Source organism: Tenrec ecaudatus, chromosome 5 (genome assembly GCF_050624435.1).
Source record: "Tenrec ecaudatus isolate mTenEca1 chromosome 5, mTenEca1.hap1, whole genome shotgun sequence".
NCBI classification, from domain to species: Eukaryota; Metazoa; Chordata; class Mammalia; order Afrosoricida; family Tenrecidae; genus Tenrec; species Tenrec ecaudatus.
Window position 1 is genome coordinate 3123914 of NC_134534.1, and position 17476 is coordinate 3141389.

Here is a 17476-nt window from a genome sequence, read left to right on the forward strand (position 1 = left end):
CAGCTGCTGCCCACCCTACCTATGCCCAGGAGGCCATGCAGGACAGAGTCCCACCTGCCGAGCCCCCAGAAGCACAGCATTCTCTGCCAAGAAAGTGCCCGGCAGGGCTGGGGATGATGAGCAGCTGCCCCCCCCCCCCAGCTGACCCCCCCCCCAGAAGCCCAGCAGTTTCTCCTTAATGGGACCTGCTCACATCACTCCTGCCTCCCCAGGAGTCTCAGCCACTGGGCATCTGCCCCCTTCAGCATCCACTGAGGCCCAGCAGGAGGTGGGGGCTGGGGTGGCTGGGGGAGGAGCCGTCATTCCACTGGGGCAGACCACAATCTCACACCTCAGGACCCCAAGTGGGGAGGAGAAGGGCTGCCCTCTTGAACACTCTCCTTGGTGCTGACATTGTGATGAAGTACCTCTGTGGGTGTTGTTGATGGGCACCGTAAAGCGGCCCCGAGTAACCCTGAGTGGAACTGTCCCATCTTAGGGGGTCCTTGGCTGCCATCTTTAGCAAGCAGGACACTTGACCTTTTTTCCTGGAGCCGCTGCGTGGGTTCGAATCACCCCCTTTTCCGTCAGCAGCTAGATGATTAACCTTTTCACCATGAGGGCTAACATCGGCCATTGTGCACGTACAACTCATTCCATGGCATTAAGGAGTGGGGGTGCCTCAAAAGGCTCAGGGAAAGGTTAGGAGGTTGAGGAAACATAGTGAGATTTCCCCACGAACTTTTGGCAGCTCCTTTGTATTCATCACCAGCCAGCCCCAGCTGTGCTCAGTAGGAGGGTTCTTCCCCCCACCCAACAGTTCCTGTTAAGCAGGAATACTCCCCACTCCCAAACACCCCCTCTAAATAAAACAGACCAAACCAAACTCACTGCGATGGAGTCTGTGTCAATTCATAGTGACCCTTTAGGACAGAGTAGAACTTTCCAGGTGGCTTTCTGAGACTGGAGAAAGCCGGTCTTTGTCCCCCTTACCCCTTAGCCCACAGCGGTCTACTCTCTGGGTCTTTGCACCTGTCTCCTGACCATACGAGGGGTGTCCCCCTAAAAAAAACCTGGAACAACGCTCCTCTAGGCTAAGTTTTCATAGTATGTATTCTTTCCCCACTGCTAGGAGAGCATGGAGCAACTCGCTCTGAGTTAGTGCACCCAGTGGCATCTCCTGGGAAAGTTCTCTCTGGCCACAGGGAATGTTTCTGTAAAAGCCATTTCACTCACACCTCATGTGTTTTTTTTGTTTTTGTGATGGCCAATTTAAGAGAATAGCATGTGGCTATGAAATTTTGTTTCTGCTCAGGAAAAATGCCACACAAACTGTTGTGATGTTGAACATGGCTTACAAGGACAGCGCTATAGGAAAAACAAGTGTACGAGTGGTTTTCTTGTTTCAAAAATGGTGCAATGTCAATTGATGACAAGCCTTGTTCTAGCTATCCATCAACTTTGTGAGCGGACAACAATGTCAACTTGTAGTGCATTTTGTTCCACCGGGTCAGACTGCTAATCAAGCTTTCTATATAGAGGTTCTGAAAAGATTGAGTGACAGTGTGCAGCAAAAAAGTCCTGGTGTGTGGCAACGGGTTACTGGTTTCGCCTCTGCCCACGCAGACATCTCAGTGCACCAGCTTGGGGCACAAGGCCAGCATGCCTTTCTTACCCCACCCACCTGACTCACCTGACCCTGCTCTGTGTGGCTTCTTTTTGTTTCTGCAAATGCAGAGGGTCATGAAAGGACCAGCTAACAGATGAGTTTGAAAAATGTTTTCCAGAGTGGAATTGCAGATTTGACAAATGTATTAAGTGTAATGAAGAGTACTTTGAAGTTGTTTTGTAAAAAAAAAATTAAATACATAGCTTTGGGGAAAATAATTCCATTTGGGGGACGGGGGATAGTCCCCTCGTATTACCTGTCCGCGGGACCCTTGTTCCTCTGTCAGGAGTGATCACACGCAACACAATGCGAACCCTGCTACTCCATGCCCTGGGATGGAATGAACTTCAAAAAGTTCTCGGGAAAATCGAATGAAAAGGTGCTGGGGGGTTTCCCCTGAACTTCTTGAAACTCATTTGTATAAGGACTTGCAGTGTCCCATAAAACGAAATAGAACTGCCCATGAGTCTGTAAACCCTGGTGGGAGTGGAATGCCTCCTCTCTGTCCCGAGGAGCGGCTGGTGATTTCGAACTGCTGACCTTAGCAGCCCGACTTGTAACCTATCATGCCAGCTGGAATTGGCTTGATGGCAGAGGGCTGCACGTGTCTTTACAGCGGAGTCCCAGGCCCCTCCAGGTGGACCCCACTACATGCATGCCTTCTTCTCTTGAAGTCACTGGAGTGGCTCAGCTCCGTGAGCGTCTGCTGATAATGGCTCGGGGTACAGTCCCTTGTACCATGTGTCATCGTTCTACGTTTCACCTTTCATTCTTTTTTTATTTGGAAAAGATGTTCACATTGAAGCCCTGGTTGGGCATTTTAGTTCACATTATGAAAAATCACAATCGTGTCAGTTTAGCCAAATTGCCCTGCACAACTTCTAAGACTGGGGTCTACTAGGGTTCAGGCCATCCCCAAAGTTAGTCTTCAGATAGAGTTTCTAAGAAGTCTTTGGTTTTCGGTAGCTCGAGTCCTTGTCACTACCTCGCTGTCGCGCCAGCAAGTGTCAGGAGGCAGTCAGGGTGCCGTGCCTGGGACACCGCTCACTGCTCCTGCCTCCTAAATGGACTTCCGTCTGCAAGCGGGACCCGTGTTATTGACACACAGCACACTATGTAGTTCCAGGCGGCAACTGACACCAACTTTGTGAAAATAAAGGAATAGTTTCCCTGAAAACACGAGAAATCTTAATCTTTACTTTGTAGGGCATGATCAACTGTGCCACAGAGCTTACGCAGCCCTTAACCGTGACCGCCCAGCGAGTGGAGAAACAGCCAGTGGGAAGCGTGTCTTCTTACGTGTGGCTTGGATGTAAAACAGCTAAAGGCAAAAGCCAGTGTTTTCAGACTTCCCTGCTGGAGCCTCCAGAGTGCCCCCAGTGGCGGGGCACCCTGTTGGATTCCTGGCACCAAGCCCAAGGACCCAGACTCCCCACCTCTTCACCAATACTGGTGGTTTTCGTTTGGTTTGGGGGTGAGGGTGGGCGCTGTCTTGGCAGTAGCCATCCTGGAAGACATAAAGTGTGTAGCGTTGATTTCCAGTTCTCTGATAACGAGAGGTGTGGAGCATCTTTTTGTGCGTTTATGGTACCGTGTGTGTGTGTGTGTGTGTGTGTTTGTGTGTATGTGTCTGCCCCAACCTCTTCATTCTGTTTAGTCGGGATGCCTGTCTGCCCTCTTTTGCCTTGTAGTTCTTTGTCCGTGCCTGAACTGTGCAGTCTTATCGGCCCCAACATGGGCCCCCATGCTGCAGGTTGTCTACTTGCTCTCTGGTTGATGTTCTTGGATGGACTTTTTTTTTTTTTAATGAAGTCCGATGTATCCCCCACCCCACCCCACCTCCAATCCCCTTGTTGCTTTTGCTTTTGTTGTATCTCAGGCTTACTGCTACGTTTCTCTCCCAGAGTTCTAAGGTTCCAGCTCCTACTATTTATGTATATGGTGTGAGGTAGGGGTGGCAGAGCTTTTGAGGGACAGAGTCAGAGGAAAAGTGGATGGAAGAGGGAAAGGGGCGCCTGAAAGCGTCAGGGCACTCGCATCCTTCTCTCCCTCCCTGAGCGCTGGACCCACAGTAGTCCTCCAGCAGCCGGCCTGGTCAGTCCCAGCTGTCCCCTCTCTGATCCCCCTCCCCTTTTCTGCCCTCTTTTCTAACTGGATGTCCCTCCAGCCTGCCCCACTCCCATCCCATTCTGAATATTCCCTCCTTTCTCTCACCCACTTGCTCCTGGGTGTCCTACTGCCTTTCCAACCTGCAGCGCTTTTCAGTCTGCCCCCTCGCCCCCCAGCCCCACCCCCAAAACCACAGTGACCAGGCCGGCGATCCCAAAGACAGGGTCTGGACTGGAAGGCGTACCTGCCCCTGACAGTGGCCTGTCTCCTGCAGATGTGCTGGTGGACGGACAGCCATGTGACCGAGAGGCAGCGACCGCCTGTAGTGTGGGTGACCCCGTGCGCCTGGAGGTGCGGCTCACCAACCGGAGCCCGCACAGCGTGGGGCCCTTCGCGCTGACGGTAGTCCCCTACCAGGACCACCAGAATGGCGTCCACAACTATAACCTGTGCGACCTTGTCTCTTTCGTGGGCTCCAGCACCTTCCACCTGGAGGCGGTATGTGCCCACCCCTGCCCCTCATTGGGGGCAGACCCCTGACCCCCTGCAGGGCTGGCCTCCTGGATAGGCGGGTGACCCTTAGGTCCAGAAGATATGACTGTTAGGGGCCATCACTGCCCCCAGGGAACATAGCCACCCCTCTCTCCCTGCTGGAAGGTCACTGAAGTGAGACCCGGGAGGGCGGAGCATTGGGAGAGCCGAGCCCCAGACCCCTGCCCTGATCTCCACAGCCCCATCCATGTCCATCCAGTCCTGCCCTATATCCGAACCACCACCCGTCCTGTCCCCTGAGATCCGCCCACTTACCCCTCACCCCACTCCCACCCCTTGGGCCTTACCCTCTGCCTATCCTGAGCCTGCCTGCAACCCCGAACCCCGCCCACAGTCTCGGCCCCGCCCTCGGCTCCTCCGAGCTGTGTTTCCTGTCCAATCCCTGGAATCCGGGCGCTGCAGAGGGCAGTGTGGCCTGCTCTTTCCAAAAGCCAAGGCCCTCAGGGGTGCAGCGGGTGGTGGGGTTGGGCGGAGGGTTTCCAGCGATGCCACGTTCTCTCCCCTCCCTCTCTCACCCCAGGTGCAGCCTTCCGGCCAGTCGGCCTGCCTCGGGGCCCTCCTCTTCCTGTACTCGGGAGACTTCTACCTGCACATCCGCTTCCACGAGGACAGCGCGAGCAAGGAGCTGCCGCCCTCCTGGTTCTGCCTGCCCAGCGTGCACCTCAGCGCCCTGGAGGCACGGGCCTAGGCTTGTGGTGGAGGGGTTGTGGGACCAGAGCCCTGGGTGCTGGCCTAAGCTGCCCTCCCAAGGCTGGACCCCACGGTGGGGGCAGCAGGGGCTAAGCCAAGTCTTTTCCTACCTTGCAGGCCAGCTCCCAGCCCCGTCACTGCCATTTGCCCCTGCCCTGAATCCTTTCTCCAGCCTTGCCTGCCCCTGCCCCCCACCTTCCAGGCTGCCCACCCCCTCCCACCCCGCACCCAGTAGGCAGCACCCATGGTCCCAAGCTCAGGCTACCAGCTAGGTCCCTGTGATCTGGGATCCCAGCCATCCCCTTCTGCTTTCACCTCCGTGAGGCGCCCCTACCCTTAGAACTCGAAAAGTCGGGCCGGGGGAGGGGGGTGGCCAAGAGGGGCCCCTGCTGTGTGGCTGTAACAAGTGCCCCAATAAAGAGTGTGTCAGCACCCCCAGGTTCCCTGAGTCCCATTGGGTCAGATCCACTCTGGTGTTGGTGAGGGAGGGGGGCCGAGAACAAGAACACCCGAGTACACAGGCTTGGACTCCTCAGGCCCTGCAGGCCTGCCATTCTCCCCATCTGGCTCCTGACGAGGGGTCAAGTCCCAAAGCTCACAGGCTCTGAGGGGGAAAGTCTGGCCACAGCAGGTGGACCATGTTGGGTGGGCATCCCTGGCGGGGATCCAGAAGACCCTACTAGATGGGTGGGCTGGCCGGAGCCCCAGGGGGGGCTTCTCCTCCTGCCTTCACAAGTCTGTTACGGTCCTAACCCCCATCCAAGCTTCACCCACTGAGGTTTCCCCTCCCACACACCTTGCTCCCTTCATAGAAATCAGGGCCCCTGCTCACAGAAGCAGGGACCAGAAGTCTTGGTCTTGGAGGCTCTGGGGTCCTGCTTCCAGGTAGTATCACACTGACATGTGTGAGATGTCAGGGGGCCCAGGAGGACAGTCCAGTCTTCCCCTTGCCTTCAGATCTGGAGCACACCAGCAGAGGGGACCCTGTGGTTTGTGGGGCAGGGCTCCTACCACCAGGTCTAGTGGCTCCAGGCTCAGCCAGTGAAGAACTTTCTGTGGTTTCCATCCTCACCAGAGGCTGCCTTGGGCATGGCCTGGGCATCTCACCTGGCCTCACCACCTGCCCTGGTGAAGAGGACAGGTTTACTATCCCCATGCACGCTGCAGAGGGGACCGAGTTCCGGGTGCCCAGATCATAGGCATCACCAGCCACTCCATATGCCCGTGGTGGGGGTGAGGGGGTAGGGGAAGCTGGGGGGGTTAGTGGAGGTGAGGCAGGGGCACTGTCCTGGGAGTCCATCAAGCAGCTACTGAGGGCAGCAGGGTGTGAGTTCCCCCAGCACCAGCTGTTCAGGCAGTGTCCAGCCCTGCGGGGTCCCCGACCTCCAGCCTGTACCTGTAAGCCAATCAGGTGGAGGTACCCAAGAGGTGGACACTCGGACCTGAGAATCCAGGACTCTGAAAATTCCAAGGGATTTTTTTTGGGGGGAGGAGACAGTAGATATAGGGCCTTGCCCAAGAGATTTGGGGGATGGTGGGAAGTGGTGGTGTACCTAAGACCCGAGTGAGACAGACTGAGCCGGGGTGGGGGTGCTGCCCCAGCTTCTTGTAGGATAGACCCTATGCACCCGGGCTGACATCTGGGGCTGGGTGCGCCCCCCTGAGGGCCTGGCACCCTGCTGCAGCCTCCAGCCCAGGGACTGAGCCTCTTCCCAGTGGGCCTGGCAGATGGTGGTGGGCATGTTGTCGTGCACTGGTACCTAGGCTCCCAACGTGTTCATCAGCTGGGCAGCTGGGGAGGCCGCCGTGCTCCTCCCATCCCAGTCTGGGCCCTTGCCAAGGGAGCCCACAACCCTGTGTTCAGGCCCTCGGGGAAAGTCCCACCACATCCCAGTGCCCTCTGTCGGAACAACCAGGAGTCTACCTCCATCCTCGGCACAGTGCTCAGGGCACAGCACCCAGTGGGCAAGTGGACAAACACCGAGCACAGGCTGCAGGCCTGGGTGTGTGTCCTGGCCCGGCCACTTTCTGCCCTGAGGCCCAGCCAACAGGTCCGCATCCTGACACTCAGGCTTCCGGGCAGCATCTGCACTGTGTCTGGGGTCAAATGGACAGTTCAAGTAGAGAAGGGTCCCAGGACAGAGCTCCGTGCACTGTTGTGCACACAGTAGGTGCTCAATAAATGCCTGGGCCATCGTGGGGTCCAAGGATGCACCCGGACACCTGGCCGGGGTTTCTGGCTGAGGGCTCCCTTGTAACCAGCAGCTGTGCACCTATCCCAGGAAAGCCCCACACTGGGCTGGATCACGTGTTCAGAAACTCACAACGCAACCTCAGCAGTGTCCTGGCCATCATCTCTGGGCTAGGTAAGCAGCCGGTGAAGTGGTATAGGGTCAGGTTTGTACCCGTCAGACCTGTTTTGTCATGCCCAGTCATCTGGCCAAATGCCAGTCTAGATGTTGCTCTGAAGGATCAGCCGATGGCCCTGGGCCCTGTGGGGGGCCTGATCCAATCCGTGGAAGGCCTTAAGAGCAAAACCTGAGTTTTCCCAGCGAGGAGGACCCTGCCTGAAGCTTACAGCATAGACACCATGCTAGCTAGCCCTACAGATGTTAGACGTGCCAGTCCCCCTTGTTTTCCCCCTGGCACTGTTTCTCTGGAAAGTTCTGACTGGTATAATGAGCAAGAAAAAGAAAGAACTCTGAGCAATCTAGATCTAGAAGGGACCCCCTAACAGGGCACCTATCAGTGCAGCTATTGATCTCTCTCCACTTCATCTGGAAGGAAGAACATCATAGACACAGAGTGACAGTCTAACAGACGAGGCAAACTCAGCCTCTGTGGCCCTGAGATCAGAACCAGATGGTGCCCAGCCATCAGTGCTGACGGATCTGAGAGGGATCTGATTAGGAGGTTCTGGATAGAGTAGAAGAAAAATGGGGAACAAAGCTCAGAATCATCCGAACAAAACAAAATGACAGGCTGACTACTGACCAGATCGAGAGAGTGGGATGCCCCAGACTGACCCTTAGTCACCCTTCATGCCTGGAGCTGAATGCGCCCTGTGGCTGATTTCAGAGGAGCAGCAGAAGGGAACTGTAGCATTGGGTAGGGACTTGTAGAAGGGAACTGTAGCATTGGGTAGGGAGTTGTAGAAGGGAACTGTAGCGTTGGGTCAGGCAGTTGTGGAGGGAACTGTAGCGTTGGGTCAGACAGTTGTGGAGGGAACTGTAGCGTTGGGTCAGGCAGTTGTGGAGGGAACTGTAGCGTTGGATCAGGCAGTTGTGGAGGGAACTGTAGCGTTGGGTCAGGCAGTTGTGGAGGGAACTGTAGCATTGGGTCAGGCAGCTGTAGAAGGGAACTGTAGCGTTGGGTCAGGCAGTTGTAGAAGGGAACTGTAGCATTGGGTCAGGCAGTTGTGGAGGGAACTGTAGCATTGGGTCAGGCAGTTGTGGAGGGAACTGTACTGTTGGGTCAGGCAGTTGTGAAGGGAACTGTAGCGTTGGGTCAGACAGTTGTGGAGGGAACTGTAGCGTTGGGTCAGGCAGTTGTGGAGGGAACTGTAGCATTGGGTCAGGTAGTTGTGGAGGGAACTGTAGCATTGGGTCAGGCAACTGTAGAAGGGAACTGTAGCGTTGGTTCAGGCAGTTGTGGAGGGAACTGTAGCATTGGGTCAGGCAGCTGTAGAAGGGAACTGTAGCGTTGGGTCAGGCAGTTGTGGAGGGAACTGTAGCGTTGGGTCAGACCATTGTGGAGGGAACTGTAGCAATTGGTCGGCACTCTTCAGAACAATCAACCACTAAAGTCAAAGGACAGGGTTTACCAAGGGAAAGTCTAGATGGGCAGGGGCAGGTGGGGCGGGACAGGAGGGAGGGGACAGGGAAGGAGAGTGGCATGAGGGCTGTTAGTTTGTGGAGTGGCCGTCACTGAGGTGAAGCAAGATGGGTAGGAATGGTTGAATGGAAAACTGATCAGCTTTGTAAACTTTTACTCCATACACAGCCAAGTTTAAATGATAATAATACTAATACTAAAGGCAGTGGGGCTCATTGTTACTGCAATGCTCTGAGCACACCCGCACGGTCCAGGAGTAAAGCGAAGAGATTCGTTCTCTCCTCTTGGACTCCACGTGCAGCCAGTGGTCCATGCAGCACCGGGGGGCCGGGAAAAGAGCAGATAGAAGTCTGAGGGCTGGAAAAGATGAAACAAAATGGCCATTATTTACGAGTGATAGCATTGTGTACATGAGGCGTGGAGCTAAGCCCTTCAGATGGACTAGACTGAGAAAGGTTGTGGGATATAAAATCCCTATATAAAAATCCACTCCATTGCTTTGGTCACAACAACAAAACAGAACCTAAAGATGTAAATGGTACCATTTACATAAGTGCAATGAATCCATAGCAGGCACAAGAAAGCCCCCCCCTCCACATACACACTTGTCATCGAGTTGACCCATTTGCATGAGCAGACAGCCTCATTTTTCTCTCTTGGAGCAGCTGGTGGGTTTGAACCAACAACTCTGCTGTTTGCAGTCCAGCCCTTACCCTATGATGCCACCAAAACAGTCTAAAGCGCCCAACATAGCTGGGCATACATTAGGTTTTATGACAAAGGGAAATCAAGGCTAGATAGCAGTACTATATTGAAAGTACCACAGACTGCTGAAGAACCAACAGAGCTGTCTGGGAAGAAGTCAGGCTAGAGTGCTCCTTAGAAGCAAGGATGGTGAGACGTTGTCTCACATACTTTGGGCATATTGTCAGGAGAGACCAGTCCCTGGAGAAGGACATCGTGCTTGGTAAAGTTGAGGGGCCGCAGAAAAGAGGAAGGCCCTCCACAAGATGGATGGACACCGTGGCTGCAGCAAGGGGCCCCAACATAGAAGCAATCGACTGTCAGGACAGTGTAGGACCAGCAGTCTTCCTGCACATGGGTCACTGTGAGTCAGCACTGGCTCGATGGCACATCTAGCAACAACAACAGCAGGCAGACCTCGGAAACATCGTGGGTTCAGTATCAGATTGCAACAGATGGAGTATGACAAGAAAGTGGGTCACCCAGGGAAACATCTATGTAAATATATTTATATGTTAAATATTAAGGTAGACTTTGGGTCTCTACTCAAGTACTCCCTCAATGCAAGAACACTTTGTTCTATTAACCTGGCATTATATGATGCTTACCTCCATGACAAGATTTCTGATTACAAAGTGGGTGCATAAGCAAATGTGGTGAGGAAACCTGAGGGTGCCTGGCTATCAAAAGAGATAGTGACTGGGGTCTTATAGGCTTGAAGATAAACAAGTGGCCATCTAGCTCAGAAGCAGCACATAGGAGAAGCACACCAGCCTGTGTGATCATGAGGTGGTGATGGATCAGCTATCAGGCATCAAAGGCCCAGAACAAAAATTCATATCAATGTGAATGAGGGGGAGTATGGAGTGGGGATCTAAAGCCCAGTTGTAGACAATTGGACATTCCCTTACAGAGGGGTCACGAGGAAGAGATGAGTCAGTCAGGGTGCAGTATAGCACTGATGAAACATACAAATTTCCTTTAGTTGTTTAATTCTTCCTCCCCCTCCACTATCCTGACCCCAACTCTACCTTACAAATCGGCTAGATCAGAGCATGTACACTGGTACAGATAAGAGCTTGCAACACAGGTAATCCAGGACAGATAAACCCGTCCGGACCAGTAATGAGCGTAGTGACACCAGGAGGACAGGGGGAAGGTGTGGGGAGAAAGGGGGAACCAACCACAATAATAGATATATAACCACCCCCAGGGGGGTGAACAACAAGAAAAGTGGGTGAAGGGAGGCAGCGGATGATGTAAGATATGAAAATCATAACATAATTTGCCAGGGGCTCATGAGGGAGGGAGGAGTAAAAATGAGCAGATACCAAGGGCTCAAGCAGAAAGAAAATGTTTTGAAGATAATGATGGCAACATATGTACAAATGTGCTTGACACAATGGATGGATGTAGGAATTGTGATAAGAGCTGTAAGAGCCCCAATAAAACAATTTAAAAAAATGAAGGGGGTCACCCAGCATGTTCATTTGAAAGTCACATCGAGAAGTGTGGGGCTGCAAGCTCAGTGTTTCAAATCCACCAGTTACCCCAGAAAGACTTCCAGCCTCAGAAACCCCAGGCTGCAGTTCCACTCCGTCCTTCAGGGTGACTTTGGTTTGGAATTGACCGGCCAACATGTGGTTTGGGGGTTGGGAAGGCCCAATGAGTGCACAAGGGCATGCTTTCAAGGTTTGAGATTTGGTGAGGATGACCAGAAGGAGACACCGACGGAAGGCAGCACACACTGTGGGAGAAATGGCGACCATGCCTTGCTTGATTCACAGTTGCCATCAACCTTCTACTTATAATGAGCTGACGAAGAAGAAAGCCTGCCTCTGGGAGCACGGTCAAGTGAAGGGCAGCAAACCAGGTCTGCCTGGAGAGATGGACTGAGGCTGCGGACCAGCTGGCCTTAAAATGAGGCGAATCAGCTGGACTATGCAGGCTAGCCCCATGAGACCACGGGGGCCCTCTCCTGGGTGCCGGGTAGGGGAGCCCAAGGAAGCCAGAAATGGCAGCTCAAGAAGGACTCATCCTGGGGTCTCCAGTCTGGAAGCAGAAGGAGGGCCAGGAGTGGAGCATTGCTTGAGCCCTTAGAACAAGATGGGAAAGACAGGGGAGTGGACTCTCCCCGGAACATCCACAGGGAACACAGCCTTGCCGACACCAAGCCCAGCAAGCTCAATCGAGACTCTTGGCTTCCTGAGCGGTGACATGAGACACGGGTGTTGTTTTAAGCCCCAGAGTCTGTTGTGATTTGCTATAGCGTGTAGTGAACCCAAGGATAAATCTGCTCCTTGCAGTGCATGACCTCTGCGAAGAAAGCTATGAAAATTTTATTGGAGGGCGTGAAAGAAGATCTAGATAAAGGCATTGGAAGAGTCTTTCTCCGGCAGATATCAATTCTCCCACAGATAAAAAAATCTCGCTTGATCTATAGATTAGATACAACACTAATCAAGAACCTTGGCATATTTTTTTCTTGGAATATTTTGGCAAACAGATGCTAAAATTTATGTGGCAATGAGAAGGTCCAGTAACAGTGAATGTCCTTACTCAAAATAATTATCTAACTCTCCAATCGTTACCCAAGCATGGGGTAGACACCTGGGCCAATGGGAGCCCCGAAACAGCTCAGGTACCTGTGGCCACTGCACTCAGATACCAGTGAAGTGTGGGACACCCGTGGCTTTCAGAGTGCTGGATCACTGATCAGTCCTTGCGGGGAGAGAGGTCAAATCCTGTCATGCCTGGTTTGAATAACACGGCCAGACTTGAACAAAGAAAGCCAAACAATCAATTGTTGAAAAGACACGGCACATACCTTGAGGACCTTAGGGTAAGAATACTCAAGACTCACCTCCATCCAGTCAATGCTGAGTCATAGCGAACTCCCTGTGATTTTTCTGAGTCTGTAACTGTTGACAGGAGTAGAAAGCCCAGTCTGTCTCCCGCAGAACTGCTGGTGGTTTCGAACTGCTGACCATGTGGATTGCAGCCCAATGCATCACCACTACGCCGCCAGTAGAGACCCCAATTGAGGCACATACATATAAAAAGCTCAGACCACACACAGCAGAATGCTAACTACAACTGTGTTAAAGTCCAGGGTGTGTCATCATCAAGAAACACCAGACAGAGGGGGCAACCACATTACCAACTGGGAGTCATAGGAGGCCTCTGACTGTCCATGAGGATGGTTCAACCTGGAAGTGATGGCAAGTCACTCCACTCACAACCCAGAGAGTTACGCGGTCCCACCCGAGAGCCAGTGGATGAGTGTGTCCTACAGGGTGGAGGAGAGAGCGGAGGAGGACGGGCCACACCACCAATCCCAGTCATCGGGGCATAGTTTAAGGAAACTTAGGGATAGTGCAGGAGGAAGCGTGTGCTCGAATGTTTGCAGCAGTATTGTTCACAGCAAGAAACACAAGGACCAAAGCCCCTGTGTCCTTCAAGAATAGACAAGTCAGTGGTTGGTGCCCTATTCATACAGCAGAAAGAAGGCTGCACCGTGGCCTAGTCCCAGGCATGAAGGAGGTCTCAGAAGGATAGTTGCCATGAGAGTCCACCGACATGGGACTCCAGTCATCAGTCCGTGTGCTTATTAACATCCTTTCTTAAGAGCCTATGAAGACAGTTGAGCAACACAAAATTCAGGACACCTCTTCCATCCTGCGGGGAAGGAAAGGGATGGAGTTTGCAAAGAACAAACAGGGAGTGTGAGAATTAGGTAATGCCCCATTTCTTCATCTGGGCAATGAGATTGACCTCCGTGCCTCTCCCTAAAAACAGATGTTCTGCTTAGGTCCAATTGATGAGAATTGTCCCAAGCATGGCTTCTGTTTGTTGTTTTTTTTTTAAAGGAAGGAAGGAAGGAAGAGCCTTTGGCACTGACTCAGCAAACCAATAAAGAATTCTTTCTGCCTTCCACCTTTAGAATTTAGCTTGCCATTTCAAAGCAGCTGATTAATTACATTATGGTGCTGGCAGCTGCCCAGGCCAGCTCCTCTGGAAATGGGTGAAGTGCAGCCCTTAGGCAGGAGCGCTTTCAGCACCGAGGACAGCGACCTACAGCTGTCTCCGAGAGACACGCTGTTAGGATCCCAGCGTGTCGAAGGAAGGCCCAGGTCTTAAAATTAATTCCTGGTCATCCCTCTGACCAGCTGTTGGCTGGGCATAAAATGGGTCTCAGGTCACCTGACCTCCAGCTCAGTGCTCCTTCAGGGGCTCCTGGCACTGTATGAACAGACTGGAACTTTTCCACGCGCCCAGAAGCTTCCTGGGGACTCTGGAGCTTGCCATGTGCGTCATCAGGCACTTGGACCGGTCTCCACCAGCAGTTAGATGCTGACTCTGTCCCTCGCCAGCTGACTGCTCTGGAAAGTCACGTCTTCTCTCCAAGCCTTGGGGTCAACATCAATATTGGTTGGATCACACGCTCGCTTGACACAGCATCTCCGTGTGGGTGCTCAACTGGAAACAGGTAACCCTCCTCGGCGGGTTCCAAATGGAAAAGGCTGGAACCCCTAAAAGATGCTGAAATGGCATTGCACCCGAGAATCTGCTTTGGAGAGAAACCCCATTGAATCTTGGCCTTTCTCGAAAGAGGCTAAGGCTGCACCCAAGGTCACGGCCCTGCCCAATCCCGTCCGTCCCAGCCTCTGAGTGCCCGAGGCGCCTCGGCGAGCATGTATCACTTCTGTCCTGCCCTGAAGAAGCACTGGGGCAGAGAGGCATATGCCCGTACGCTGCCTCCAGGGCCCTTTGTCTAGAACTCCCATCCAGCCCCTGCAGTCAAACCCGCTAGCAAATTCTACTCACGGACACAATAGAGGCTTCCGTTAGAGAGGGGTGAAATTGAGAACAACACTCACGTTCTTCACGAAGGTCAGCCTTCCTGGACTGGCTGAGACGGAAGGGCCTCCAGTATTAGCACCCTGGGGTGCTCTTAAGTTTTAAACAGAAACCATCCCCCAAGGTCACCTTTTAGCTGAATAACGGATGGGCTTGTGAAACAAGCACCAAGACCCACTAGTCCTGTGCGCCTTTAAAAAGCAAACATCTACCTGAGACCAAATGGTCAACAGTTACCCCGAAGCTAAGGAAGTAGAATGCCAGGCATGGAAGCCATGGTATCTTGCTACATCACAGAGGATGCAGTCAGTGTCATTGAACAAGATCTCAGGAAATGTAAGCGGGGCCTGGTTTGCTCTGCAAACTTGCACCAGGGACACAGCAAAGTGTTGCTATACAAAGGAACTGGTAGGAATTTCCAGGAAATTCTGCTGCAAAAGACCTCTTTAAAGTGTTAAAGAGCAGAGATGGTACTTCGAAGGCTAAGATGTGCCTGAGCCAAGCCGTGGTGTTTTCGGTGGCCTCCTATGCTCGACAGAGAGTAAGAATCAATGCCTTTGAATGATAGTGCATGCTAAAGTGGCTAAATGGACCATGGACTTCCAGAAGACCAAACAAGCCTGTCTTGGGGAAAGGACAGGCAGAATGCCCCTGCGACATGAGGATGGCAGACTTCACCTCACTCTCTTTGGACACGTCATCAGGAGGGGCCAGGTCCTGGAGCACCGGGCTTGGTAGAGGGTCAGTAAAGGTGAGTGTGATGGTTATATAATCGGTTGTCAATTTGAGAGGAATTATGGGTGAAGGGGTGGAGTTTAGCCTGTCAATCAGGTCATAGCCAATCAGGCCTCTGTGTGGGCATGGCCTTCTCCTGAGGATTCTGGGAACTCCTCCTTGGAGGCGAGAGACACTCGCCGGGAGACTCTCGGCTCACTCCCTGGGAGACATTGCAGCTGACAAGACACATGGAGCTAGGCTAGTGCCCTGAGCCGGAGCAGCCAGGTGGAGACCCTGCCAGCACTGAGATGCTTACAACACCACTGGATCCACAAGACTTCCCACCCACTGGCCTGTGATCTTCCTGCACTTGGCATCATTGCATGTGTTTCATGAGTATGAAGAGGACTTTTTAGATTGGTATCGGACATAGGGGCTAGTGCACTTGATCTGGATTGGGGTGGGATGTTTTCTCAATTTTCAGCTGCTCTTGTATATAAAGCTCTTTCTTATACACATATGTGTGTTTATGAGTTTGTTCCTCTAGTCTACCCGGACTGACACAATGAGGAAGATACTCTGTGACATGGAGTGACCCCATGGCTGCAGCGATGGGCTCAAATATAGCCATGATTGTGAGGTGGTGTGGGACCAGCACTATTTCCTGCTGCTGGACAGATGGTTGCTTAGCATTGGAACCGACACCATGGTGCCTGGCAACTGCCAGTATAATGAGTCCTTCTTTTGACATGCTACTGGATCTATTTGTGGTATTTTATTTAGTTTTCTATGGGTTTTTCACAAATGCCATTGGTCTGGGCCGCTCCTTATTCTGTACTCTTGGCACTAGAGCTGATGCAGACAGTGAATACAGAAGTTTCTTCTCTGGCTTCGTGGCCGAAAAGAGTTTTGAAAACATTGAAACGGACTCCTTCTTTCCCTGTTCGATCAGACTCAGCTGTGAGCCAGAGCGGCTCCACCTTTCCGTCTTCCCGCCACAAGACCTTCCGTCACCTTCTCGTCTCATCCGCGGGAACTGGCTCATTAAAATTCTCGTCTTTTTCTTCGCATTGATTTCTGGCAATTTACCTTTGCCGGGAATTGTCCATTTCCGTGAGATTTTCAATTCATCGTCACAGAATTGCCTGTGATGTTCTCTCATCATTATTTTCCCTCCCCCGTATCTGCAGCCAGATTCCCGCGGTCTGCCCTCTCACCCGTAATCGGATCCAATGTCTCTAGCTCACTCTCTTCACACTCGCGATTGGGCTCAAGAGGGGTTTCTCTCTTATTAGCCTTTCCCCCACCAAGGAATTGCTGTTTGCATTGACTTACTGCCTCCACTATTTAAAATAAAATAAGTTTGATGATCTATTCCATGCATTTCAGTTCCTATCTTTATGAATTCCCGTTGGCTCCCTGACGGATTCTCTAGATGGGCTCTGGAAATGCGGAGACGCCCACTCTCCCTCCAGGTCGAATGAAGGCAGGGAAGGCGGGGGGATTTTCTCAGCGTCCAGGGTGAACTTTGCTCTCTAGGTTTGTTTTCCAGAAGGCATGTCAGTTCTCCTTTGCTTCCCCTCCCCCATCCCACCCCCACTCCCTTGGTCCAAGGGGTTACCTTTGGATGTCTCCATGGGCTGGTCAAGTGTTTGGGGCTCCTCTTTTTATCTCTGCTTGCAGTGGGTCTGGCCAGAGCACGTGGTCCCTGAAAAGCGCGGCTCTTGTGCCTTTGACGTCATTGGGTTACCTTTTCTTCGTGTAGTCTTTGGGCATAGTGGCAGGCACCCCCCCCACACACCAGTATCCACGCCTGAGAGCTCACCATCTTCCTTCCTTTGGGTGTTTTGGAAACTCCAGACGTGCAGGAAAGCAGGCTGCCCACGCTGTTTCCATCGCCAATACTCAGTAACGGCCTTTGTCCAGTGGGCCACAGATGCAGATATTCCTTGGGCAGAAGGATTTGAAAGCAAATCACAGGCTTCGTGGTGTGTCGCCCCTAAAGACTTCAGTTTGCATCTTTAATAAAGAAGGATGCGCTCCTACAAAAGCACAGTAGCACTGCTGCCCATGAGAAAATTACAGTGCATTCATCACTACAATCAATGTTAGAACATTTTTTCACTCTTGTATCTGTTATTAGCTCCCAAGTGCATGGTCCGTGAATTATATGTCAATAAAACTGTTTTAAAAGGAGCCCCCACTAGCACCCGCCATAGCAGGTCCATCACTGCCCAGCCAGCCACTCCTGGAAGCGGGACAGCTCCTGGTCCATAAGGGCCCCGGTGCAGATGAGCTGGCCGGGGTGTCCGAGACGGAGAT

General features: G+C 52.6%; 1 protein-coding gene across 2 annotated transcripts in view; it reads left to right on the forward strand.

Annotated features, from left to right (window-relative positions):
• TRAPPC9 (trafficking protein particle complex subunit 9) overlaps window positions 1-5441 on the forward strand; it is a 292390-nt gene extending 286949 nt beyond the window's left edge. For both annotated transcript variants that reach the window (XM_075549225.1, XM_075549226.1), the window contains 2 exons: window positions 4032-4255; window positions 4830-5441. In XM_075549225.1, the coding sequence (XP_075405340.1) occupies window positions 4032-4255; window positions 4830-4997 (392 nt within the window). In that variant the 3' untranslated portion in view covers window positions 4998-5441. The remainder of the gene's footprint in view (window positions 1-4031; window positions 4256-4829) is intronic.
• Window positions 5442-17476: the final 12035 nt, after the last annotated feature.